At 45.5% G+C, this 25,060-nt stretch overlaps 3 protein-coding genes across 4 annotated transcripts; all 3 read right to left on the bottom strand.

Annotated features, from left to right (window-relative positions):
- Positions 1–825: 825 nt before the first annotated feature.
- Positions 826–8,844, bottom strand: LOC135459396 (aldo-keto reductase family 1 member B1-like). Of its 2 annotated transcripts, XM_064735396.1 has the most exons (10): positions 8,723–8,844; positions 6,931–7,098; positions 6,499–6,615; positions 5,096–5,173; positions 4,351–4,473; positions 3,140–3,246; positions 2,934–3,015; positions 2,128–2,211; positions 1,307–1,389; positions 826–1,046 (listed from the first exon to the last, which is right to left on the bottom strand). In XM_064735396.1, the coding sequence occupies exons 1-10, from the start codon at positions 8,786–8,788 to the stop codon at positions 1,004–1,006; spliced, it is 951 nt and encodes a 316-aa protein (XP_064591466.1). In that variant the 5' UTR covers positions 8,789–8,844; the 3' UTR covers positions 826–1,003. The 2 variants fall into 2 exon arrangements, with proteins under 2 accessions (XP_064591466.1, XP_064591476.1); XM_064735406.1 differs by lacking the exons at positions 6,499–6,615; positions 6,931–7,098; positions 8,723–8,844 and adding an exon at positions 5,987–6,026.
- A 973-nt stretch (positions 8,845–9,817) lies between these two features.
- LOC135459387 (aldo-keto reductase family 1 member B1-like) lies at positions 9,818–15,224 on the bottom strand. The gene is made up of 10 exons (XM_064735369.1): positions 15,121–15,224; positions 14,869–15,036; positions 14,449–14,565; positions 13,156–13,233; positions 12,755–12,877; positions 12,394–12,494; positions 12,157–12,238; positions 11,627–11,710; positions 11,154–11,236; positions 9,818–10,440 (listed from the first exon to the last, which is right to left on the bottom strand). The coding sequence occupies exons 1-10, from the start codon at positions 15,193–15,195 to the stop codon at positions 10,398–10,400; spliced, it is 954 nt and encodes a 317-aa protein (XP_064591439.1). The 5' UTR covers positions 15,196–15,224; the 3' UTR covers positions 9,818–10,397.
- Positions 15,225–16,856: 1,632 nt separating this feature from the next.
- On the bottom strand, positions 16,857–24,039 carry LOC135459406 (aldo-keto reductase family 1 member B7-like). The gene is made up of 10 exons (XM_064735419.1): positions 23,805–24,039; positions 23,294–23,461; positions 22,201–22,317; positions 21,078–21,155; positions 20,305–20,427; positions 19,739–19,845; positions 19,496–19,577; positions 18,439–18,522; positions 17,598–17,680; positions 16,857–17,148 (listed from the first exon to the last, which is right to left on the bottom strand). The coding sequence occupies exons 1-10, from the start codon at positions 23,868–23,870 to the stop codon at positions 17,106–17,108; spliced, it is 951 nt and encodes a 316-aa protein (XP_064591489.1). The 5' UTR covers positions 23,871–24,039; the 3' UTR covers positions 16,857–17,105.
- Positions 24,040–25,060: the final 1,021 nt, after the last annotated feature.

Genomic DNA, 25,060 nt, shown 5'->3' with positions numbered 1-25,060 from the left:
TAGGAAGCTGCAAAGCAAACATTCTTGGATTACATTCTGATGAATTGAAAGTGGAAATTTTGGAAAGAAGTCTACAAGGTGCTCATTTTCCTCAGCAAAGTTTTTGATCTTTTGCCTTGAAACCCAGTGTGCAACTTCACGATTGTGTTTGGCCACCTGCCCAGGCGCTGGGATGGAAAGGTGCCACAGCCCCAAAAGCAAATAGCGCCTGATGTCACCTGGGGCTGTCACCACGGGCAGTGGCAGGGCTGAAGGGGAGGTGGATGGAGCTAGAGGGGCTTTGGTGCAGCCGGGAGAGTTTGGCCCCGAGGCTGACAGGGCTAGAAGGGGATGCTGGCACTCTGGGGGCCGAGCTCCCCGTGCTGTGTGACATTGGGACATCAGTCCCTGCACTGCGGGGAGGGGACAGCGCGGGTGGCTGAGGGATGGCCGCCCTCTGCTGCCAGCAGGGCAAGGGCAATGTCCCTGTCCCAGGGAAAATCCTCACATTCGGGAGGAAACCTGGCTGAGAAAACTGCCAACCACACACCTGTCTGTTTTCTGCTTATGAAGTTGTGGGGTTTTTTTTTTTTGTTTTTTTTTTCCTAAGGGAATATTTTTCCTAAGTAGGAAAATCTCCTTTCTCAGTTACTTCTGGAGTAATAAAGCTCCTGGCCTTTAGTTCACATTGCTCAGATTTTTCTCCCGTAACTGCCAAGTATCCTCCTCAGCCTGCTGTGTTGAAGCAAGAGAAATTAAAAATGTGAATGTGTAGTTCAAAGTCTCTCCCTTACTAAATGTGGATTACCCGATCCACATTTTGACAGAAAATTATTACAGCCCCCATTTTATTCTTTTAGAGCAATTTACTGTTTCTTTCAGAAAGAATAAACAAAAGATGATCACTGAATACTTATGCTGTGACTTCACTGGCTGCAGGAGGAGAAATGCAATTAGAAAGTCAGATAAATTGATAGGAAGGACATCAGACCAAACTCTGAAGGAGGGCAGGATTTGAGCATCTTCAGTATTCTGCATTGAATGGGTAGTCCTTGTGAGTTTTGCCCCTGCAGGGAATAGAAGACTTCATTTTAGTCATAATTTTCCTTTCTAGTTTTGCTTAAAGAAGGCCACTAAGGTGGGATCTGAACTCTGAAACTGAAGGCTGGGTTCATTCCAGATTTGTTTTCCTCTATAGTATGTCTTTTTTGTGCACTTGGAACATCCCAATTACTTCATCATTCAGGCTCTCGGCATGTAAAACCTCTGTGGATATAGTATTCTTAACTTATGGGTTTGGAGAAGAATACTGAATGCTACCACTTACATGCTCATTGTATAGACTCTCCAGTTTCTGTTAAAGCTGAAAATAGTTGCCATCTCCTCTTTGGTCAGTTTGAAGTCAAACACCTGAAAAGAAAAACAGCTGGGAATCACCTCTTTGAGCAAACCAGAGGCTGTAAGCAAAATCCACAAAATTAAAGAACAACTCTGCAAGACAGGGTAGCTGGTTAGAAGACATGACTGCTTCATGAAAAAGGCATCTCTGTGTCACCAAGAATGCACTGGCAGAGGGAATATAGAAATTCATCTAAAGTTGCAATTACACATGCCAGCTGTTGCAGGGCACTTGGTAGGCTCTTGCATCTGCCACTTGTGAGAGATGCATCTTTCTGTCCTGTTCCAAAGGCACATCTACAAGATTGCCATATTTCACTTAAACTGTCTAGGCTTTTTGAAATCCCAGTGACCAGCTGCAGCCAAAGACCATTGAATTAACAATAGAGCAGCATGGGTTGTGAACACGACAGCTGTTTTCTTAACACTGCTTGCTCTACATGAGCCTTTTGTGGTGTGCTGCTGCACTCAAGTGCCGGTGAGAAGCCATGTGGCAATTCATATCCAGTCTGCAGAATACAAGACACCACATAAAGTGACTGCTAGAATTATCAGCATACTAAAAACTTGGTTTATTCCTGCTCTCCAACTGTAACTTTAGTTTAGTCCTTAGGAGAGTGTGTAAACAGACAAAAAGCCTGGTGTTCTTGCCTGAGCAGGGAAGAATGATAAAGGATCTTTTCCCTTGCTGTGCAGGGAGAAGCCAAGCCATCCCTGAGGGGCAGCCCCTGCTCACTCCTGATCCCTCACCTGGAAGTTCTCCGCAATGCGCTGTGGGGTGATGGATTTGGGAATCACAATCATATTTCTCTGGATCTGGAAGCGAAGGAGAACCTGCAAAAAGAGACAACAGAATCGTTCCTCTTGCTCTGGAGGAAACAGAGCCTGTTCCAACAGCTGTAATCCCTGTTTCCAATCATTCCTGTCCCTGCAGCCCTGGTTGCTCTGCCTGAGGAGCAGAGAGGGAAGTGGTGGAGCCTCACATGAAAGGGCTCCTTTCCCATCCAGGTTTGGGCCAGTCAAACCTTCCTGCCCTCCCAGACTTCTATCAACATTTCATCCTCTGCAAGAGGACTTGAGATGAAGACTGAAACATTCCAGCACTTGAAGACAGGTCAAGAAAATGTTTCATGATGACAGAGCACACCTGAGAGTGTGCATTGCAGGGCACACAGAAAGCAGAGCCTGCACTGCTGCCTCTCACACAGGTGGCAGGGAACAAAGAGCCAGCCTGTCCTCTACATTGTCATTATCTGTTCTGTGTTCCAGGAAGGGGTACCCACAGTCTGTGTCGTTCAAAGTCTCTCCCTTGCTAAATGTGGATTACTCAATCCACATTTTGACAGAAAATTATTACAGCCCCATTTTATTCTTTTGGAGAAACTTGACTGTTTCTTTCAGAAAGAATAAACAGAAGATGATTACTGAATACATTTGCTGTGACTTCACTGGCTGCAGGAGGAGAAATGCCATAAGAAAGTCAGATAAATTGATGGGAAGAATATCAGACCAAGCTCTGAAGGAGGGCAGGATATGAATATCTGGCATGCATGTACCTGGGCTGTGGATTTGTTGTGCTTGGCTGCAATCTCTTTGATCTTGGGGTCATCCAGAAGGGAAGGATCCTCTGGCTTAGCCCTACACAGTGGAGAGATAACACCCAAAGTCTGTTTTGAGAACAGTGGCTAATAGTACACTCACTGTCTCAGTGCTGCAAGCATTATCCATGCCAGCTCCCTCACAAATTGCCAAGCAGCCTTACCATGGTCTGTCAGGAGAGCCCAGGGGGCTGTAGGCTGTCACAGCAATCCCTTTGGACTGGCAGTAGTTCACCAGCTTCTCCTGGGTAAGGTATGGATTGCACTCGATCTGCCAGCAGAAGAATAGACATTGATGGAATCCAGCTGTACCTCTAATCCTCCTATCCCCTAATGATAACAATCCCCTTAAAGGCTGCTCTTTGTCCTCATGGGCCACTCTTTGCAAAGTGTTATCAGCTCTAGTGTTCTACAGGGACATTTTTTGTATGTCTTGGTCTTTGTTCTGCATTTCATAAGGCTCACCTCTGGGTTCTTTGGCATGTTCTGAGGTCCTTCTCAGATTTCTAAGCAGTAGCTTAGCAAATATTGAAGACCCCAATGCCCTGTATATTCAGCAATAATGTGGAGTGGGATGAGAAGGACATGCTGCATCTGCTCTGTTCTCCCACCCATCTGTTCTAGACATCAAAGCTCCCTTTCTCAGGAATTGGTGCCCCTTTGTCATGTGCCATAGGTAGGAAAAATATGGTTTTTTTCCTTTTGGTATGCTTTTTTTTGTAACTACATGCAGAGGAAGGACTGGCAGACCCTGGAGACTGAGGGAATTCAGTACTCTTAGTGAATATGCAAAAAGTTCTGTAAGAGTTGTCTGAGTCTGTCCAAGCCCCTTTGAAGGGATAAACTTCTGCAGCTCCTACATACAAAGAGGCAGTGGCTGCTGTATACAGACAAAGACTAGGTGATTTATATATATATGTGTGTGTGTCTGTGTGTGTGTGTGTTTAAAAACACTTTATTTTTTTATTTTACATAAATCAGAGTAGATACCAGGAAGCCACTAGTGTGTCAGTAAATGCTGCTTCTGTATAGAAGTTAAAACTGACCTCCCTTTCCGACTGGGTGACGGAATTGTGGATTCTTACATGACAAAAGCCACATGTTGTGTGAACAATTATCTTCTATTAATAACAGATTGATGCCATTACTAATAACAGAACAAGTACTTAAAGAAGTTCTTGTAATTTGTGTACCACAAGTTCATTCCCTATCAGAACACAGATCTACAACATCTTTATGAGTACTCAGAAATAATCTCAGGGCACAATTGTGCTGTGTCTGCTTTGTTCTTCCTTTTTGCATCTCCTCATGCAAATTACAAGCTGTAATTGGATCTTTATAATCCCACAAAACCTGCAGTCACTCTGCAGCTCACCTGGACATTTGCAGGCTTGTGCTTCAGTCCTGGCTTGTTCAAGATTCTTTCAATCTGCTCATGGTTGAAGTTGGAGACTCCAATGGCTTTTACCAGGCCAGCATCCACCAGCTCCTCCATGGCCTGGCAGAAAGGGGAGCACAGTCAGCATGCAGTGTACAAGACAGGCCCTGAAGGAATTATTAGGGATATTATTATAGCCTTGTATGTGATTATATACAAGGCTCTGAAGGAATTATTCCTTGTGTGGCTTCATTTCCCTTCATGGGCAAGAAAAGACAACTGTTTGGAGCTGCCAAGATTGTCTCTTTGGGGAGAGTGACCTCTGGTGTATTTGTGCCACATCTTCCGTCTCACCCAAACCCAAGGGCTCCTTTCTTGAGATGGCAGAAATTCTCTCTCAGCTATTTTCACATGGGAAATAAGGATGATCAATGATGTGTTCTTGAGCCAGCACCAGAGGGCTGTAGTGCAGGCTGTGGGTATGATCACAACCTAATTTATTTCAGCAGGGTGTATTTGAGCAATTTAAGAACAGTGGAGAGGACAGTTCTGTTATGGTCAAGCAGTCTGGCTTGCAGATTCACTAAAGATTATCAACTTGATTGAACATGTATGTTTTAAAAAGCTACATTGTATATGGTGCAATAAATACAGAAGAACTTTGTGGCTGCTGAAGGCAATAAAAACATGGAAAAGGCTGCCAGCAACAGAAAACACGATTTCCCACCCTGGCTGAACTCACCTCCCATGTATCTAGAAAATCTGTGTTGCTGGGTATAGCCATGCCTTTGTCATCTGCAGGAAACAGCTCCTCTCCTGCCTGTCAGTAAAAAAAATAAAAAATATTTAAACACTCTTTTTATTAGTTAAATATCAAGTTAATACCAAGACAACTGAAGACCATGATGGCTTTAGCCACTAGTACAGAAAATATTAATATGTGTCTACATTGTTCCTGGAAATTTTGCCAGCAATTATTCCTAGTAGGAATTATGCAGAATCATAATCAAACTTGACAATCCTACTAGGAATGTCAAGTGTATCTCCTAGACCAAGCAAAATAGTGACTCACTAAAACACATACAGATAAACAATTGACTTATTTACAGTGGAACAAATAAGCTTCCTGTAGTCCTCTACTATTTAAGAGAGGACTGGGGTAGTTTTTTTTTGAAGGATCTGTTAAGGTCCCAGGAACATTTAAGTCAGGTTTAAGCCGAGCCACATCTCCTGAAGAAGGTTTTATGTAAACACACAGGCGGCCTGTGAGGGGAGCCTCAGCTTAAGCTGGTGGCAAATCAGAACACCCCAGATATACAAACTCAGAAATAGAACCCCACATCTGCACATTGCTCCACATCCAATGTGCAGATTCAGAGTATTGTGCCATGTCAGAGTATTATGACACTTTTACTCAAGCTCTTTGTTCACATAAAACTAACCATGACAGCTTTGCATGTGTGACAAACAGCTGACAAGCTCAAAAGTAACAGATAGGATGGAGGTCTTAACCTGTCTGCAGCAGAAAGAAAAAGCCAAGACTAGACACAGACTGAGACATCAGATCCTTTGAAGTACATGGAGGATGAGATGTATTTCATGTACTTCTGACATGGATGTCAGAAAGTCTCACCTTTTGAAATCCAAGGTCTGTGGAACAACTTTAAGGCTCCTACAGCAAAGGTCAGATCAATCTGTACAGTATTAAGGACTCAGTGATTAAAGAGAAAAATGGAAGACAGAAACATTCTCTTGTTATGTGATCCTGCAACACGCAGAGGAAAGAATTTCTGTCAGGCAGCAAAGTACATCCTTCCTTCCCTCAAAGCAGGAAAGGATGATTTAGCCCCAAGTTAAGCAGCATGAGTCAGTCTTGCAGCCAGAGGCCTGACCTTGTGGCTGGGGCTGCCTCTGTGTTATCAGGAGGGCAGAGGACGCTGTGCAGGCAGCTCTGGGGCAGAGATCAGGGCACAGCAGGGCAGGGTGGGCAGCTCTGGCACAGCAGGGCAGGCTGGGCAGCACTGGGGCAGGGTTGGCACAGCAGGCACAGGCTCTTTCTGGAGCAGCAGTGGTGCTGCAAGTGCTCCTGGCTCTGCTGAGGAGCTCTCCCAGGAGAGAAAACCAAGGGCCCTGCTGTGATTGTACCTTGAACCCCAGAGGCCAGTGCATGAGGTAGAGATCCAGGTAATCCAATTTCAGGTCAGCAAGAGTCTTCTGGCAGGCTCCCTTCACCAGATGCTTCTCATGAAAAGTGGACCACAGCTAGAGAAAAAAATCAAGCCAGACTGTGACCTCCTGGGTTAAAACTCTTTCCTGAAGAAGGAAAGAAAGCTAGCACACTTTCTGGGACTATTTCTGGTTAATATGTATTTTGAACAGTCCCATGAAAATGGAGAATGTGGAACACATCTTAAATAACGCTCTACAAAATACAGTGACAAAAAGAAGATTCTGCCAAGTATGGGCCTGAACTATTCTCCTAATTACTCCACACTATAACACACAGCCTTTCCCCACTGCTCTGAATTTCCCTCTATGCATATGCAAAGCTTTCCCCTGCATCCTAGGTCACCTTACCTTGCTGACAACAAAGAGATCTTCTCTTTTCACAGCCCCTTCCTTGATTTTCTGCTGGATCCCTTCCCCAATCTCACTCTCATTCTGGTACACGTAGGCACAGTCGAAGTGGCGGTACCCGGCATCGATGGCAGCCGTCACTGCAGCTTTCACCTGCCCAGCTGCAGACTGGAAAAAGAAGGTCAAGAAGATCCCAAATCAAAGCATCCAGGCCATTTCTTAGTTATCTAGCAAGTAAAGAAACATACAATTTAAGTAGAGTTTTTCCATGCCATGTTCTTGAAGATGCAGGCTGCTATAGGAATGTGCTCTTTGTTGACCGAGTGACAGAACTATCTTTTGTCCCTTCAAAAAGGAAAGAAGTTCAGAAGTTTTTTTCTTCAATTAAGCAAAAAAGCCACTTCATAGCCCTAGGGGACTTCACCTCAAACTTAAGGATAGCTAATTGGACAGAAGCTAAAAAGTCCTGCTTGGACAATTTACTGGAAAAAGAAGAGAAGAAAGAAACTAATGGCTTTTGTGAGGTGTTTTACCAGGAGCAAGAACCTCTTGCACTTGGCTCAGTTTTTCTCTGTTTGTTATTTTGCCTTTTTTTAATCTTTTTTGTTTCCAACACTGCAACAGAAGCTATCTTGCTGATTTTATGTTTCTATTAAGTAGAGTTTTTCCATGCCATGTTCTTAAAGCATTCATCATCTCACAAATGCAGAGTTTAAAGCCAGCCTCCAGCCATTTATCCATAACTCCAGTCCCAAGCAGGCTCAGCCAACAGCCAGGCAGAGCAGAGCCCCCAGCACTGCCAGAATGGACCAGGGAAAACCAAGTTTTGTGCCAGGGAGCTCTGCAGTGCCCCTTGCTCAATGCTCCTCACTTCCCAGTGCTGTGTCTAGGAAGAGAAACAGTCAAATGGCCCAGCTGGGAGGATTTTAGTTCTGTGGAGAGGGCAGTGGTCTACACCTTAGTCATCCACATCATTTGGAGTGTTACACTGTGCTCTAGCCCAGCTTGTCCTGGGGCACATCCCACCTGTAATTGGAACCTTATGTCAGCTTCTTCCTTCAGGGACAGAGGAGGTGTGCAATTCTGTGTGTTTCTGTACCCTGCAAGGGTGTGTAAGAGCTGAGCACAAAGAAATGTTGGCATATCTTGTTCACACAAATCCAGCAATGTTTGTTTCTAGGCATTGTATAGATCAGTGGTTTTGTAGCCATCGTAACAACAGTGCAAATCTCTTTGTCAGAACTTGCTCAAAACGCATGAATGGTCTTCTAAAGCCATCGGGGACCTCGCCCAGATTACACAGCACGGGAGCAGCAGGGAAGGGCTCCAGTGCAGTGGCACGGGAAGGGGCAGGGACAGGGGGCCGGGGAGCCTGGCCGTGATAGCAGGGGATGGATGGATGGATGGATGGATGGATGGATGGATGGATGGATGGATGGATGGATGGGATTCGCGCATCCCTGGCGGCTACGGGAGGGACGGAGCCGCCGCCTCCCCCAGCCTGGGGACACCCAAGCGCCACCTCTCCCCCGCGCAGGAGTGGCACAGCAGGGACGGAGGGCACGGCAGGGAAAGCGGCTTCGAAAGCAGAGCCGGGGCTGTGCCTGCGGAGACCCCCGGAGGGACAGAGCATCCCCGGCAGCATCCCGGGCAGGATGTTGGGGATGGCACCGGGGACTTGTCACCGAGCTGTCCCCGCTCCCTGCCCACCCCCGAGCGCTCCGGACCCTCCCGGGGAGATGGCACCGAGCGCGGAGCCCGCCCCTCTGATAGCGGCCGCTGTCCCCGTTACCTTCCATGTGCCCAGCCCCACGAGGGGCATCCTGGCCCCGGTGCAGAGCTGCAGGGAGGTGGCCATGGCTCCAGCCGGGAATGCTGCCCGGTAGTACCGCCCGCCGAGCCTTTAAGGACGGCAGAGCCGTGCCCGCCCCGTCCCGGGCCCCGCCCGCCCGCCGGGGACAGCCACGGCCCGGGGACACCGGGCTGGGCCGGGCCGGGCCAGCGCTGCTGCTCCCCGAGTCCCCGCAGCTGCAGGGCGCGCTCGGGGCTCCCTCCGAAGGTGGGATGATGCTCTGGGCAGCTGCTCAGCATTAACAGGTACCAGTTCCACCAGGCACCCTCTGCTTCTGTGCTGCAGCAGACACCTGCTCAACACTGCTGATCTCCCCCAGTCTGTTACTGTGGGCTTTTAACAGCCAGACACCAGCACAGCCTACCGACCAAATCAGTGCAGAGATTTCCAGCAGTTTCAGGTGTTGGTCTCCTGTTGCTTGTTAACCCACAGTCCATGCTAAGGCTTGTGTGCGAGGGGCTCCAGGATGAGGGAAGAGGGAGAATCTTGACTCCATGTTTCACAAGGCTGATTTATTATTTTATGATATAAATTATATTAAAAATGCCATACTAACACTATACTAAAGAAAGGAGACATCAGAAGGCTAGAAAGGAATGATAATAAAAAACCTGTGACAGCTCACAGTCTCAACAGAGCTGGCTGTGATTGGTCAATAATTAAAAACAATCCACATGAGACCAATCAAAGATGCACCTGTTGGTAAACCATCTCCAGACCACATTGTACAGCCATCAGATAATCATTGTTTGCATTTCTTTTCTGAGGCTTCTCAGCTTCTCAGGAGAAAAATCCTAGCAAAAGGATTTTCATAAAATATGTCAGTGAGAGGCTTGTCCTACTTAACTGTTCTTTTCAGCATTGCTGTGTCAATGCTTGTTATACCAAATTATTCAACTTCTGATCAAGACAAGGTCTCAATGCTCTTGTGTCATAACTGAAAATTGAATAGGGATGATTATTTCCAGCTACATTGTTAATGCAAGCTTCTTGGTTTGTTATTTTTAACATAAAAATAGAACTTCCAAACAAGCAGTAATTCAAATATTTTTATTTTGGTCAAGAATGAAATTGAACATCAATCTCTATGCAGTTTCAGCCTGTAAAAAAGGGACTGAAATAAGGCCCAATATGACTTGTTATTCATCTATAGGTCTGGACACTTCTCCCATTTATTCTTATTTCCCAGAAAGCTTGGGGCTGTACTCTAGAAGTTAATTTTGTCTTTTACCTTCAGGCAGTGAGTATGTGATTATTCAGGATGGATTTTTCTCCTGCACTTACATATCCTTAACCCTGCAGCCTTAAGCAGTGCTGATGCAAGACAGTAGATAAAAATCAGTTGTTAGTTCCCTCTTCTGTTTTCTCCTTTGCTATTTCAGCCATGCAGAGACACTCAGGTAATGAGAATTATCACAGCCCACATTCTGCTCTTCAGAACAATTGTACAATTTCCTTTCACCAAAGAAGAAAACCCAAAGTCACTGAACACATATCCTGTGCCTTTGCTGGGAGGAGGGATACAGTGTGTCAGCTACAAAGTGCACAGTTTGAGGCAATGGTAGAAGCTCATTAGACCCAGGGGGCCTGAGAGAGGCCAGGAAAAAAACCATCTTCAGTATTCTGCATTGAAAGGGTACTCCTTAAGATTTTTGCACCTGGAGGAAATCAAAGAGGAAAGATTACTCAAGGCTAAAATAATTGCTATATAGAACAACAGTGGGTGTACAGAGGAGCCTTCAAAGGAGGCTCTGAGTAACTGCAGAGTGAACTTAAGAGACTTGATAGTATAGAAACAGCTTACAGGACCAACAAGTTCCAGCCTTCTTTTGTAATTCAGGCACTGAACAGTGGTGGGACCAAGTTACTTTGTAGATACAGAGTTAAAATTCACACTGCTTACAGACAGCAGCAGTTTCTGTGGCCTTGCAGCCAAGACTTCCTGTCTTGGTGCATATTCTGCAAGCAGCTGTGCTCTGTACTGCACAACAGATGCTCATTCCCCACCACAACCACCTGTGTGAGAGCTGACATCAATTTATAATACCCCACAGAAAAAAATATCCAAAGTTTAAGACTGCCTAGTGCTCGTTTGTCCCATATGGACACAGCCAAAGTTACCAACTAGAACTCTCATTCTGGAATTCCAGGCATACAAAGTTTCCTGGAGAATGGATTCACAATGAACACACAGCATGACTTACACTTGCCTTTCAGTCAATAAAGTGGAAGTATAACAATAAATGCTTCATGGCCAAAATTATTTCAGATTTCAAAATACAGCCAATTTAACAGCTATACCAGTTCCTGTGAGAGCAGGATAAAGACCATTGAAAATGTAAGAGTTTGAAGGGCACAAACTGTCACTTACGTGACCATTGCACAGATCCTCCAGTTTTTGTTTAAGCTAAGAAGGGTGGCCATCTCCTCTTTAGTCAGTTCAAAGTCAAACACCTAAAAAGAGAAAACCAGCTGGATTTTACTTCTTGGAAAAAATCAAACCAGAAGCAATATTCATGAGATTAAAGAACAAGTTCATATCAGAAAGGATGCTGGGTACAAATGATGGATTCATGAACACAGAAAGGAAAAGAAATATTTTTGGAATTTCTAGACTCTACTGGCAGAGGGAAGAAACAGAACAGGAGACACCATGTAAGGTGCCTGATGGAAATAGTGTGTTGATAAAACTAACAGCTCTGTCTGTTCTTCACTGTAGTTTTTACTGTAGCCCTGACTTCCAGACAGGCAGAAGGAGCCCAGGCCTCTTGCTGCAGGATGCCATGACAAGGGTGATAAAAGATCCAAGCCATCCCTGAGGGCAGCCCCCTCCTGATCCCTCACCTGGAAGTTCTCCACAATGCGCTGTGGGGTGACAGATTTGGGAATGGCAATCACATTCCTCTGGATCTGGAAGCGAAGCAGAACCTGCAAGGACAGACAACTGAATCATTGCTCCTGTTCCAACAGCTGCTTTCCCTGAGCTCTCCCCACTTCTGCAGAGCTGCATTTCAAACCATCCCTGGCCCTGGAAGTGGTGGAAAGGCCCCATGGAAGGTCTGCTTTCCATTCTGCCTTTGGGTCAGTCAGTTCCTTTTCTTGGCACCCAGAAGTTTTGCACAATATGCAAGGTTTTAATTTCTTCAAAAGGACTTAAGTGAAGATGAGTCAAATAATATTTTCTTGACTGATGGCCAGAGTTAGTAATAGCATATCTTGCAGGCCACAGAATGGACAGCCTGCACTGCTTGTTAACAAGACAAAAAAGCAGCATTATTCACAGGTAACACCACAGAGGTTGTTCCCTCTCTTCAGACAGGTTTTCAAATTTCTCTGTTACAGGAAGGGGTATCCACTGTCTGGCACCTACCCACCTGTGCTGGGGTTTTGTTGTGCTTGGCTGCAATCTCCTTGATCTTGGGGTCATCCAGAAGGGAAGGTGCATCTGGCTTAGAACTAGACAAAGTGGGGGAGAAAAGGATGAAACAACACAGAATCACTTCAGAGAGATTCTATCTAGCCCCATTAATTAAAAAATAAAAAAATTATATATATACACCTGCACCATTACTCAGTTAGTCATAAATCACATGAACCCACTTGGAAATTACCCATCAGGACGTCCAAGGGGACAGTATGCTGTCACAGTGATCCCTTTGGAGTGGCAGTAGTCAATCAGCTTCTCCTGGGAAAGGTATGGATGAGACTCAATCTGCCAACACAGAAGCATAGACTTAGAGCTGTAAAACTACTGTAGTTTTCCCTTGCTGCAGAGGTTTTTCTGAATCCTAATTTCCTAATTAGAGGTTGCCTTCACCCCACCCTGCAGGTGGCCTATGTGACAATACAAGATTGTAATTGTAGTACAAGCTCTGTCTACTTTGTTCTCCCTTTTTCTACCTCCTCATTCAACTGTAATTGGACCTTTATAATCCCTGAGAAGCATTCCCCTGCAGTCACTCTGCAGCTCACCTGATTATTTGCAGGTTTGTGCTTCAGTCCTGGCTTGTTCAAGATTCTTTCAATCTGCTCACGGTTGAAGTTGGAAATTCCAATGGCTTTTACCAGGCCAGCATCCACCAGCTCCTCCATAGCCTGGCAGAAAGGGGAGCACAGTCAGCATGCAGTAGGTTAAGACATGACAGAACACATTTTTCCTGACAAGCTCTGTTTGTCTTCATGGGAAGCAATGTTTAAATTTTTAAACAATTTTTTAAAATGAACATTTTTTTAAACCACATTTTTAAAACGGTGTATTTCCGTGAGTTCTTTCCAATTAATTCTGCATGCATGGCTGAACATTCTGCAGCTGCTGAAGCCAACAGCACTGCTGAGCACAGGAGATGTGACTTTTCCACTTGAGATGAACTCACCTCCCACGTCTGCAGGATATCTGTGTTGCTGGGGACAGCCATGCCTTTGTCATCTGCAGGGAACAGATCCTCTCCTGCCTGTCAGTGACACAGAAAGTGCCTGAAAATCTCTTGACAAATCCACTTGAGTGCTCACAACCGCAATATCTTACACTTCTAGAGCAAGAGTGCTGGTTCTTGTCTACACTCAGTCATTCCTTTGGAGAAGTGGAAGGAATTTAAGGCATTTTTGCCAGTGACCACTCCCAGCAGGACAGGTTTTTCTGCTGGACCCCTGGAAGTGATGGCTCATCCAAACACCCACAGGGAACAAACCAGACAGAGCTGCAGCCTCCAGGCTCACATGTGCTCCCTTCAGGGGCTGCTCTTTAGTTCCCACTTAGCAAGAATTGCTTTTATTCTTTTTCCATGGGGGCATCAACACTTTGGTCTACACAACACCAGATCTACTGAAAAGAGCTGTTATGTGCACTGAAGCTTTTCCATGACAACACTCAGTGCAAAGCCACCAAGACTAGGAAAGCTGGAAGAGCCTTTGTGTACAAATTATGAAAAAATGCCAAGACTGAGCTGTGTTTAACAGCTGTTTGCTGCTGTCACCATGAGACAGTTTCATTTTCATGGCTCTGTTCATATAAAGCTAAAACAAAGCATGCAAAAAAGATGAGCATCTCAAAGGCAACAGGTAGAATGGGGAGGGATCAGACTGAGAGGATAGAAAGGCTGTGACTAGAAATATTAAAACTCAGACATCAAATCCTTCACTGATTGACTCAGACATCAACTCCTAAACACTCTCACAGAAATTTCACCTTTTAAATTCCTGCCTCAGTGGATCAACACTAAGGCTTCTCAATCTGTACTGCATTAAGGACTTGGTGATTAAAGAGAGAGATGGAAAACAGCAATGCTTTCTTTTGCTCTCTGATTCTGTAGCACACAAAGGAAAACTGCAGAGAAGCAGCAAAAAGCAATCCTGTTCCCACAAGGGGTGATTTTTAGATTAACACACATTGAATTTGCAAGAGAAAAGGAAAGCAGCCTGTCTTATGCTTGGAGCTGGGAGAGCTGTTTCTAGTTTCTCTGGTTTTCAGGCCATCATTCCCAGGATCAAAAGGGTACGAAAACAGCTGCTTCTGGAGCAAAGACCAAAAGCCTGAGTCACACAGGGTCAAGAGGAGCACCAGAGCAGTGCTGGCACAAATAATAGGCATGTAATTATCAGCCAGAACAATTGCTGGGCTGTTAAGCCAGGCAAAAGAAATGAAGTTAAAGGCATTGCTGCTATTGTACCTTGAAGCCAAAAGGCCAGTGGACAAGGTAGAGATCCAGGTAAGCCAGCTTCAGGTCTGCAAGAGTCTTCTGGCAGGCTCCCTTCACCAGAGGCTTCTCATGGAAGGTGCACCACAGCTGGAGACAAAAACAGGGCAGATGTGAGCTCCTGGGGGAAAGCTCTGCAGGGCTCTCCTGCACAGCACAGCAATGCTCCCTGTTCTTGGGAATGAGCTGTGGAGTGAGGCCTGCCCAGGGCTCTTCACACGCAGCGAGGCTGGGCTGTGTGGCAGCACAGGAAACAAGAGAAGGGTATCAAAAATTAACTCATTTACTTTACAAACTTCTCCAGTGCTACGGCGTTTAACTGTGTTAAATGTTAGATGCTCCTAGCACAGGTAAAACCAGTGTGTCCATAATCCATGAGTATCTGATCCATACCTTACTGACCACGAACAGATCCTCTCGTTTCACCACGCCTTCCTTGATTTTCTGCTGGATCCCCTCCCCAACCTCCTTCTCGTTCTGGTACACATAGGCACAGTCGAAGTGGCGGTACCCGGCATCGATAGCAGCCATCACCGCAGCTGTCACCTTCCCTGGGGGGGACTAGAGAGGGAAAAAAGGGCAGGACAGGTCTCGCTGAGGGATTCTCAGGCGCTGCCCCGTCCCACAGCGCGGTGCCCGCCTCACCTTCCATGTGCCCAGCCCCATGAGGGGCGCGCTGGCGGCGGCCCCGAGCCGCACGTACCCCGCCATGGCCGCCATGTTTACCCCGCGCCCGCAGCCAATCAGCGCCCCCGTTCCGCGCGAGCCCGCCGCGCCAGCCAATCAGCAGCGGAGCCGACAGGCAATGGAGCCCGCTGGGCGGTCATGGGGGATGTAGTGAGGGGGGAGCCCGTGTGGGAGGGAGCCCGTGTGGGAGGGAATCCGGGAGTTCCCCCGGGAGAAGGGTGAAATTCCTTACGGAAGGGTAAAGGCTGAGTGCAGGGGTGTCCCTGCAGGGATCAGCTCCTGCAGCGTTCTGTCCCTGTGTCCGTGTTTATCCTCCTTGTGCCATGTCCCCGGGTGTTCTGACGCCCGCTGGGTTCCCTGAGTGACACCAACATGGCATAAACAGTTTCACTCTGGGGTGAGTTTGCGAGTCATTTCGGAAACGATCAGTACAAATAACTTCCTTTTAAACGCTTTTCATTTAAGGGAAAGCGTGTTTTAATGTCTTTTCAAAACTCCTGAAGAACATTCGCTGAGTTTACAGCGAATATCACAGCGATCGCTTTGTCCCTGTGTCTTTACGGAAGCGCAGACCGTATTTCAGAAGGAAACATACAAGTGTACAAATAAACAGTAGGCGGCCTTTTAATTTCACTTTAGAAACTGACTTGGCAATTTTGGAGAGGCAAAATATGCTACACGATGGGGTGTTGAAAGTGCAATGAAAAAGAAATTAATTTATCAACAGGATCCTGCAAGTGCTCCATAATATCCCGTCAGGGCTGCTTGGGAGGCTTTTCTGTTTGCTTGTGCTTGGGGAATTCCCTCAGGTACAAACATAAATCTAAAATATATACTGTTTTCTCTGGATGCCTCTCCCACCCAAGATTTTTTTGCTTCATTTCACTGAAGGCAGACAAGATAATTATTTTTAATTAAATCTTCCCCCAGGTTTCTGGCAGTGCTGTCAGCTGTCCTCTGCAGGATGTGGTGTTGCAGTTTAACCACACAGGAGAGCAGGGCTGAGAAATGCAATTTGTCCTTCCACTCATTTCATTCTGTGAACTGATGTTCTCCTGTGAAGGCTGGTTCTTGCTTTTCCCAAGGCATGCTGTGAGATTCACGTTGTTGTTTTAAGGTTTTAAGAGAGGATTTTGGGCAGAAGGTTTTGTGTTTTGCTTTGTTTGCCTTGCCCAGACCGTGCCAGTCCCCAGGAGGTGACACTTGTTTTTGTCCTGAAGGTGTGGCTGGGGCTGTCAGATGATGGCAGAGCCTTTGAAAATAGAGTGTATGTTGGAACAGAATATTTACTTTGCTAAATGATGTGCATAGGTTCAACTTCCAGATGGTTGTTAAGGCAAGAATAAAACAGGGGGGTGGAGTTTTAATCTGATTTTAAGATATTGGCCTCTTCCTTGCATTGAGTTCAGATCAAGCCAGGAGCATCCTCTGAGGTCCCACCAATCTCTCCGTGTCTTCTCAAGAGGTTTTTTTGCAAGATCTGTGATAATTCTTGTATTTGTCTGTTAAAAACAGGGCTGTGGCTGGTGAGGAAGGGATAAGGTGGGTGCTGAGGGATGGCAGGGGAAAATACCGAGTGTCCCAGGCAGGATCTGTGTCCCCACAGTGCAGTGACTGCAGCCCACCCCTCTGGGCATCTCCGAGTGGGAGGGTTTTGGGTTTTCCTACAATAGACAAAAAACTTTCCACCAATTAGGTTTTTGCATTTTAAAGTTAATTTTATTTAAAATGCAGACACCTCTGATGAAGTTGTGGATCTGTGGGATGTGTTTGTCAACGTCTGGTTTCTGCTGATGCAAGACTGAAGGCAACCAGTGAATAGTGGTGCTGTAGAAAATACTCTTTCCTTCTTCCAAAAGCCCTAAATGTTGTGGGATAAACATCCTATGTCTTCCTTGGCAGATGGCACCAGAGGTCTGGTGAAGGCCATGTTACAAGCACCTTCAGTATTCTGCATGGAAAGGGTATTCCTTGAGGTTTTTGGACCTGAAAGAAATAAAAATGGGACTGTTATTTTCACCCATGATCTAAATGTGATGTGGAGATATGTTGTGTGCATGGAAGAGCCACCAAGGGAAGATCTGCATCACAGAGTTACAGCAAGAATAGGGGGAGATACATGTTCTCCTTTTTCTAGTACACACAGAGATGAGTTAAACATCCCATTTTTTTTAATTCAAGAGAGTTTCCTAAAAACCAAGAATTAAAAATTAGAATAAAATTTGCATTAATTTTTGTTTTGTTTTTAAAATGAAAATATTAAGTCCTCTCCTGAAAATGTGATTTTTTTTGGGACAAACGAAACCAGTTGGAGTTTGAGTTGGCATCATTAAAAAAAATTTGAATTTCATGTTACCTAGAAGGTGTGACACAAAATTCCTTGTAAAGAATATTCAGAATTTAAGATTTGGAAGAAAACAAGCAGCATCACTTACACATTCATTTGACAGATCCTCCAGTTTCTGTTGAAGGACAGAATAGTTGCCATCTCCTCTTTAGTCAGTTCAAAATCAAACACCTAATTAGAGATACAATTGGAAATCACTTCTTTAAACAAACTTAAGAGAAACACAAGAGCAGCTCCACACTGCTCCATTTTCACACATGGATCACTGAATTATGAAGAACAACTTGTTTTATGGACAAAAGCGATTATTTTATGAGCATTGCTGATTCTAGATAAGATTCTGGCATGTTTCTGTGTGGGGATTCCAAGCAAGCTGTGACCATGATATTTTCTGAAAAATGCCTTTGCCAGGATTTCTTCTCCTGGCAAGATGAGGAGCTTCAGCTTCTCCCTGTTTTGCTACTCTGGAATGTAATTTGGAGAATTGTTTATCCAAATATGTGAATTGTTTTTAATTCATGAGCAATCAGGGTCCAGCTGTGTCAGACTCTGAGTCAGTCATGGGTTTTTATTATTCATTCTTGTTAAACCTTCTGATGTATCCTCTCTCTTTCTTTAGTATAGTTTTAGTATAGCATATATAATGTAATATAATAAAAAATTAGCCTTCTGAGACATGGAGTCAGATTCATCTCTTCCCTTGTCCTGGGGACCCTCACAAACACTCATCCATCCACAAGCCATGGAACAGGGAATGGTATCATGTAAGGATTTCTGATTAAACTCTCAAGAAGTAGGCCTGGTTTAACACTCAGTGAAGTGTATTAAGCAGGAAGAAGTCCATCCTCTTGCTGCAGGATGCCATGACAAGGGTGATAAAGGATCCAAACATCCCTGAGGGCAGCCCCTGCTCACTCCTGATCCCTCACCTGGAAGTTCTCCACAATGCGCTGTGGGGTGACGGATTTGGGAATCACAATCACATTCCTCTGGATCTGGAAGCGAAGGAGAACCTGCAAAAAGAGAAAACTGAATCATTGCTCCTGTTCCAACAGCTGTTTTCCCTGTGCTACCCTCACTTCTGCAGAGCTGCATTTCAAACCATCCCTGGCCCTGCAGTCCAGGCTGCTCTGCCCGGAGAGCAAAGAGGGAAGGGGTGAAGCCTCACAGGAAACCTCCCTTGCCATCCAGGTTTGGGTCACTCCATTCCTTTTGTTTGGGATTTTAGCAGTCTGTGCAAGGTTTACATTCTCTGCAAGAGGACTTGACAGGGATGTGTTATTCACATGCCCTCTGAACAGAGAGAAACTGTGAGAGACACAGAGAAAAGAATTGAAAACAATTCTTACCTCATTTACTACTCCTGTGTTTGCACTCATGTAAAATATGTTCTAGAGATTGTTTATCCAAAGTGGTTACTTGATTAGATTCTAGTAGAATTTTTTATGTTAATTAGTGTATCAAGTCCAAGCAGTCAGGAGACAGTCATGAGTTTTCTTTAGTATTCTTAAATATTCTTTGTAGCCTATATATAATATATAATATAGAACATAGAATATATATGATATATGATATATAATATATTATATATCATATATAATATATAATATATAATATATAATATATAATATATAATATATAATATATATAGTGTGGTATAATATACTATACTATAATATACTATACTATAATATACTATAATATTTTAATGAAAGGAGTGTTCAACATTCCAAAGCCTTAAATTCAGATACCAATCATTTCCTGCCTCGGGGGTCACCTGTGACTACTATACAGGTGAAGTGACATCTGAAGGTGGTCAGGAATCTTTTTGATGGCCTAAGAGTTAATAGTGTGTACTGGAGGTAATATAATAAAAAATCTGCATTGTTAGGGAAAAATCAGAGGAGTGCCACAATTCCTGGGGAAGGGACAGAGGTTCTACCCTTTCTGGAGCTCTGTTTTCCTGCATTGGGAAGGAGTACCCACCTGTGCTGGGGTTTTGTTGTGCTTGGCTGCAATCTCTTTGATCTTGGGGTCATCCAGCAGGGAAGGATCCTCAGGCTTAGCCCTACACAGAGGAAACAAATCAGTGGCCAGAAAGCTCCACAGAAAGATTCAGCACAGCAAGAGAGGTCTGTGTTTAAATAAGAAGTGAGTGGTGTATGTGTAGTCTCAGGGCTTCAGTCATAACCCCCAGCACCTCCCTGGCAGATTGCAAAGCAAATTTACCATGGTCTGTCAGGAGAGCCAAGGGGACAGTATGCAGTCACAGCCAGCCCTTTGGACTGGCAGTACTTGATCAGCTTCTCCTGGGTGAGGTATGGATGAGATTCAATCTGCCAACACAAAACAAAGAGTTTGACAGTGGCAGAACTGCTGCAGTATCATTGTGCTCCACAAATTATCTCCTGGTCCAATTAGAGGCTGCTTTTCCCCCCTAATTTCACATTATCCTTGCATATAATACCCATCCTTAGTATTAAACCACCTATTTTGATACAAAGGGCTTATACAGTTTTTGACGGTGTTCCACAAAGCTCATCTCTGGGTTCTTCATTATTCCAGAAAGGCTGTTTTCAGGGAACTTCTCCAGCATCCTTAAACAGTGGCTGAGCAAGGTGATAAAAAAAAAAAATAGAGGTGTCCCAATGCTGTACTCTGAAATGTCCACAGAGAGGGATTTAATGTACATGCTGTGTCTTCTCTGTTCATCCTTTTCCCATCTCCTCATTCCACTGTAAATGGATCTTTATAATCCCACAAATCCAGTCATCTGCAGTCACTTTGCAGCTCACCTGGACATTTGCAGGTTTGTGCTTCAGTCCTGGTTTGTTCAAGATTCTTTCAATCTGCTCATGGTTGAAGTTGGAGACTCCAATGGCTTTTACCAGGCCAGCGTCCACCAGCTCCTCCATGGCCTAAAACAGCAAAATCATCATCCAGTGTGCAAGACAGCTCCTGATGATGTTCTTCCTAATGTGACTTGTTTCCCACCATGAGCAGCACAAAGTTTGAAATTGCAAAGTTCTCTGAGGGAAAAGCAGGTGCTGGCACATTAATGCCATCTCACCCAAGCCCAAATGCTCATTCCCTGAGTGTGTAGAAATTCACACTGAGTTGCATGAGGAGAAGAATGATGATACTCAGTATTCTACTGTTGTGCAAGCTTTGGAGGGTTGTCCCACACATTACAGGCCAGATCTCAACCTAAAATGTCTTTATTTCTGTGAAATTTGTTTGAGCAACTCAAGAAAGTCAGAAGAACAGTGGTGAAAACAATTGTACAGTTGTTATTGTTCCACAGTGAACTTTTTCTAGTTTCAGTCTGGTGTGCAGCTCCACTGGAAGTGCTTGTGCAGCTCCAGTCAAGTAAGAGCTCAGAGAACAGGAATAACCAGGGAAGGATTGAGCATGCCCATTATGAAAAGCTGTTTTGTGCTGCCTTATGTTCCTTCCAGGTAATTTTGTGAGAACAAGACAACAGATCTGTGACTGCTGAAGGTAATGGGAGCATGGCAAAGACTGATGAGGACAGAGGGCATCCCTCTTCTGCTCTGGCTGAACTTACCTCCCACGTCTGTAGAAGATCACTGTTGCTGGGTATGGCCATGCCTTGGTCATCTTTGGGAAACAATTCCTCTCCAGCCTGTTAGAGAGAGAGAAAAGGCTTGAAATAATCTCTGCTGAGACATTAGCTGTGTGAAATCACCCAACAGGGATGTAAGGAGCTAAAGCTAATACTGCATTAAAAAAATCAAATAATTCTCACCATAACTTAACTAGTTCTTCAGTCACTTCTTAGTTCATGCAATTTTTCATCTATTATCCCAATAAAGACAGGTGTTTCTGCTGGACCCTCTCAAGTGATGATCCACAATGTATGGAAGTGGTTAACTTATAGAACAATATTCTGGAGTCTTACATGAGTTCACTCCAAGTATTGTTCAAGTAACAGTTTGTTTAGTTGTTTTAAAAAAGCTGTGTGGAGGATTGACTTTGGCCCTGTGAACACAGACATTTACACTGGAGTGCATCTGCTGACAGATGTGCCATGGGGAGGCTCACTGTTGAAACTGCTGTATTAGAAAGTTTATAACAGCCTGTGACTAGACAGTATGGCCAAAGTATTTTGAACTATTGGAATTATCTAAATGCCACAATATTGTGCAGTTTCACTTGACAACTTTGTCCATGTAAAGCTAACTAAATATTGAAGGAATGGAGTTAAGCTCAAAAGCATAAGGTAGAATACAGATTTTGATAGGTATCTTCTTGAAATCCAAAGTCTGTGAAACAACACTAAGGCTCCTACAGGCAAGGTCAGCTCAATCTGTACTGTATTAACAATTTGGTGATCAAAGAGAGAAATGGGAAATGGAAATGTTTACTTCCACTGTGTGATTCTGCAACCTGCAAAGGAAGGAATTCCTGTCAAGCATCAAACTGTACCCCTCTGTAAAGGAAAGGGAAAGAGGCACAGCTTTTGCTTGCAGCCAGAGGCCTGACCTTGTTGCTGGGGCTGCCTCTGTTATCAGGAGGGCAGAGGACACTGTGCAGCACTGGGGCAGAGATCAGGGGCACAGCAGGCACAGGCTCTTTCTGCAGCAGTGCTCCTGGCTCTGCTGAGGAGCTCTCCCAGGAATTCTTCCTGCAATCTCCCAGGATTTCAAAAAGACCTGCTGCTACTGTACCTTGTAGCCAAAGGGCCAGTGCATGAGGTAGAGGTCCAGGTAATCCAGCTTCAGCTTGGCAAGACTCTTCTGGCAGGCTCCCTTCACCAGATGCTTCTCATGGAAGGTGCACCACAGCTGGAGACAAAAAGGGCAGATGTGAGCTCCTGGTTAATGCTCTGGGTGCTCTCCTGCACAGCACAGCAATGCTCCCTGTTCTTTGGAAGGTGATGTGACATGAGGCCATCCTAGTGCTTGTCAGATTGTGGCAGGCTCTGGGCTGGGCCTGGCCTGTGGCTCTGGGGGCAGTGTCAGTGCCAGTCTCTGGTTCCATGAGCTCACCCATCTTTTGTGCTACCCCTTTCCCCAGGATGTGCCTTGGCTGTAGGGGGCTTCCAGAGGCAGTGCTGTACCTGAGCGTTGTTCCTGAGCATGCACAGAACTCTGCACTGCATGTAGCAGGCAAAGCCAAGAAGGTACAGGACAAGTCACAAAGACTGGTTGCCACCAACTTTACTTAGGTAAGAATTAACTCCAGATTCCAGCTAAGTATTTGCTGATGTCTGATTTTTGTAACAAGAAAGAAAACCCACCAATCCCCCCTTCCCTGGGACATGTGCTGAGCTGATTAGTGTCCCAAGGTGCCCAGAACAATTCCTCCCATGGCAGGGATACTCCTTTGGCAGTGCTCTGAGCCCAGCTGCTGGAAGAAGCAGCAGGCAGTGACAGCCTGTGTGCTCTGCTGTGCTTTAGCATCAGCAGGGTGTCATCAGCAAGCTGCTAATGGCACTGGGTGCTCTCTGACCTCTGCATCGCTTCCTTGCTTGGGGCCACCTGGTCCCCTCTGCCTTTTCCTGCTTCCCTTCTTTTGCAGGAATCAATCCATCCCCCAGGACTGCTGGGTCACAGCAGGGTGCAGACACAGTGTATCCTTCCTAGCTCTCCCTGCAGGATGGGGTGAGGCTGTAAGCTTGTGTCAGGAGTGACCTGAATGCTGCTCTGATTTGCTTTATCCTACAGCATCATGTTTGTCTCCATTACTTACCTTCCTGCTAGGAAAATGCTCCACACAAAGCATTCCCTCAGCTGTGCTCCAGGATCATTGGATCCTTACCTTGCTGACAACGAAGAGATCTTCTCTTTTCACAACTCCTTCCTTGATTTTCTGCTGGATCCCTTCCCCAATCTCACTCTCGTTCAGGTAGGCGTAGGCACAGTCGAAGTGGCGGTACCCGGCATCGATGGCAGCCGTCACTGCAGCCTTTACCTGCCCAGCTGCAGACTGCAAAAATGCATCAATATTAAGAATCTCAAAGCAGTGCTTGTTAAACATCTGTATTCTAGCAAAATAAAACCACGTTAAGGAAAGAAATACCCCCCCAATCCATGTTGGTGGGTTGTTTTTTTTCCCTTTACATAAACACTATTTCTTGCAATGATAAACATGGACTCCAGGGTTGGAAATCAACCTGCAGCCATTTATCTGTAGCTCCACTTCAACTCACTCTCAGCCCAAAAGCCAGGCAGAACAGAGCCCCAGGCACCAGGACAGCTCTCCAGAGCTGGACCAGGGGCACTGCAGTTTTTTGGGAGCTCTGCAGTACAGGTGCTTTGCTCTCTCTTACCTTCCAGGTGCCCAGCCCCACGAGAGGCATCTTGGCAGAGGTGTTCAGCTGCACATAGGTTGCCATGGTCCTGCACTCCCTCCTGGCTGCCTCACCACAGCTGCCTCTTGCCTCTCTGGTTTTACAGTGGCCACTGGCCAGGGCAGGGGACAATGCTGGGCTGTCCCTGGTGCTCTGGGTCCTCCCATATGCAGCAAACAAGGCTGTGGCTTTTCCCCTGTACACCCAGCTCACAAAGGTTAATGTGAAAGCTGAAATCAATTAAAAATTGACAAGGTGATTTGCTCGGGGCGTGGCAGCAGCGCGCCCTGCGGACCTTTCCCTTATCAAAAGATAAGGCTTGAGGGCAGGTGTGTCCTGATCAGGCTAGTGTTTCTGCTGGGATCAGCTCCTGCAGTGCCCTGTCCTGTTTCTGTGTCTCTCTTTTGCCACGCACTGAGTGTTCTGACGCCCTGTTGCACTTCCTCTTGTAGATTTCCTGAGAGAGAAGGTTTTGTTCAGTGAAAGTGCCCAGGTTTCATTCCTGCCCAGTCCCAGGACAGGGTGTGATGCAGAGGCCCCTCATTTCCAGAGCTGCTCCCTCAGTGCTGGGTGTGTGAGTGTGGGCTGAGCCCTTGGTGTGTCCCCACCACAGTGCTGGTGGCCTGGGCTGGTCTCACATTGACAGAGCTTTGTCACCTTGTGTGCTGATGCTGGGGAAACCTCATTGTGAGGCTGCAGAGGACGGAGTTCCTTCTTTTGCACCCTCTCCAAAGGTGCTGGTATCCACTCCTCAGGCTGAAAGGGGAGGCACAGTGTAGAACAGGGAAGTTCACACAGGGCAGGCATGCCAAATGTGAGAAGTAAAATTAAGTCCCTGTTTTTCCCTAGTCTTAACAGGATCATGCCTCTGGTAAAATTCCAGAACTGCTTTTTCTTCTTTTCTTCTTTTCTCCTTGTTTTATTATTGTGGGCAGCAGGCATATCTCTATGGCTTGTTTTTTAAGCAGCCAGTGCAATCATAAAGGAGTTTAATGATGCAATGACATGTGAGTGTAGAAGAAAAAAGGTGTCCCATAGCTTCATAGTCATTGTGAATGTCATATATTATTACTGCCACAAACTAACAAACCCTTTAGCACAAAACCAGAGCAGGATCCAGGGTGGATGGATGTGTTTTAATGTTTGCACACACGGGGGCAGAGTTAAACTTGTGTGTGTGGCCACAGCTTTTGGATTTCTTCAGTCTTAACTCAGCAGATTGAATTGGGTATTGT

This window comes from Zonotrichia leucophrys, chromosome 1A (genome assembly GCF_028769735.1).
Source record: "Zonotrichia leucophrys gambelii isolate GWCS_2022_RI chromosome 1A, RI_Zleu_2.0, whole genome shotgun sequence".
Lineage (NCBI taxonomy): Eukaryota > Metazoa > Chordata > Aves > Passeriformes > Passerellidae > Zonotrichia > Zonotrichia leucophrys.
This window is presented reverse-complemented; position numbering and strand designations above follow the sequence as displayed.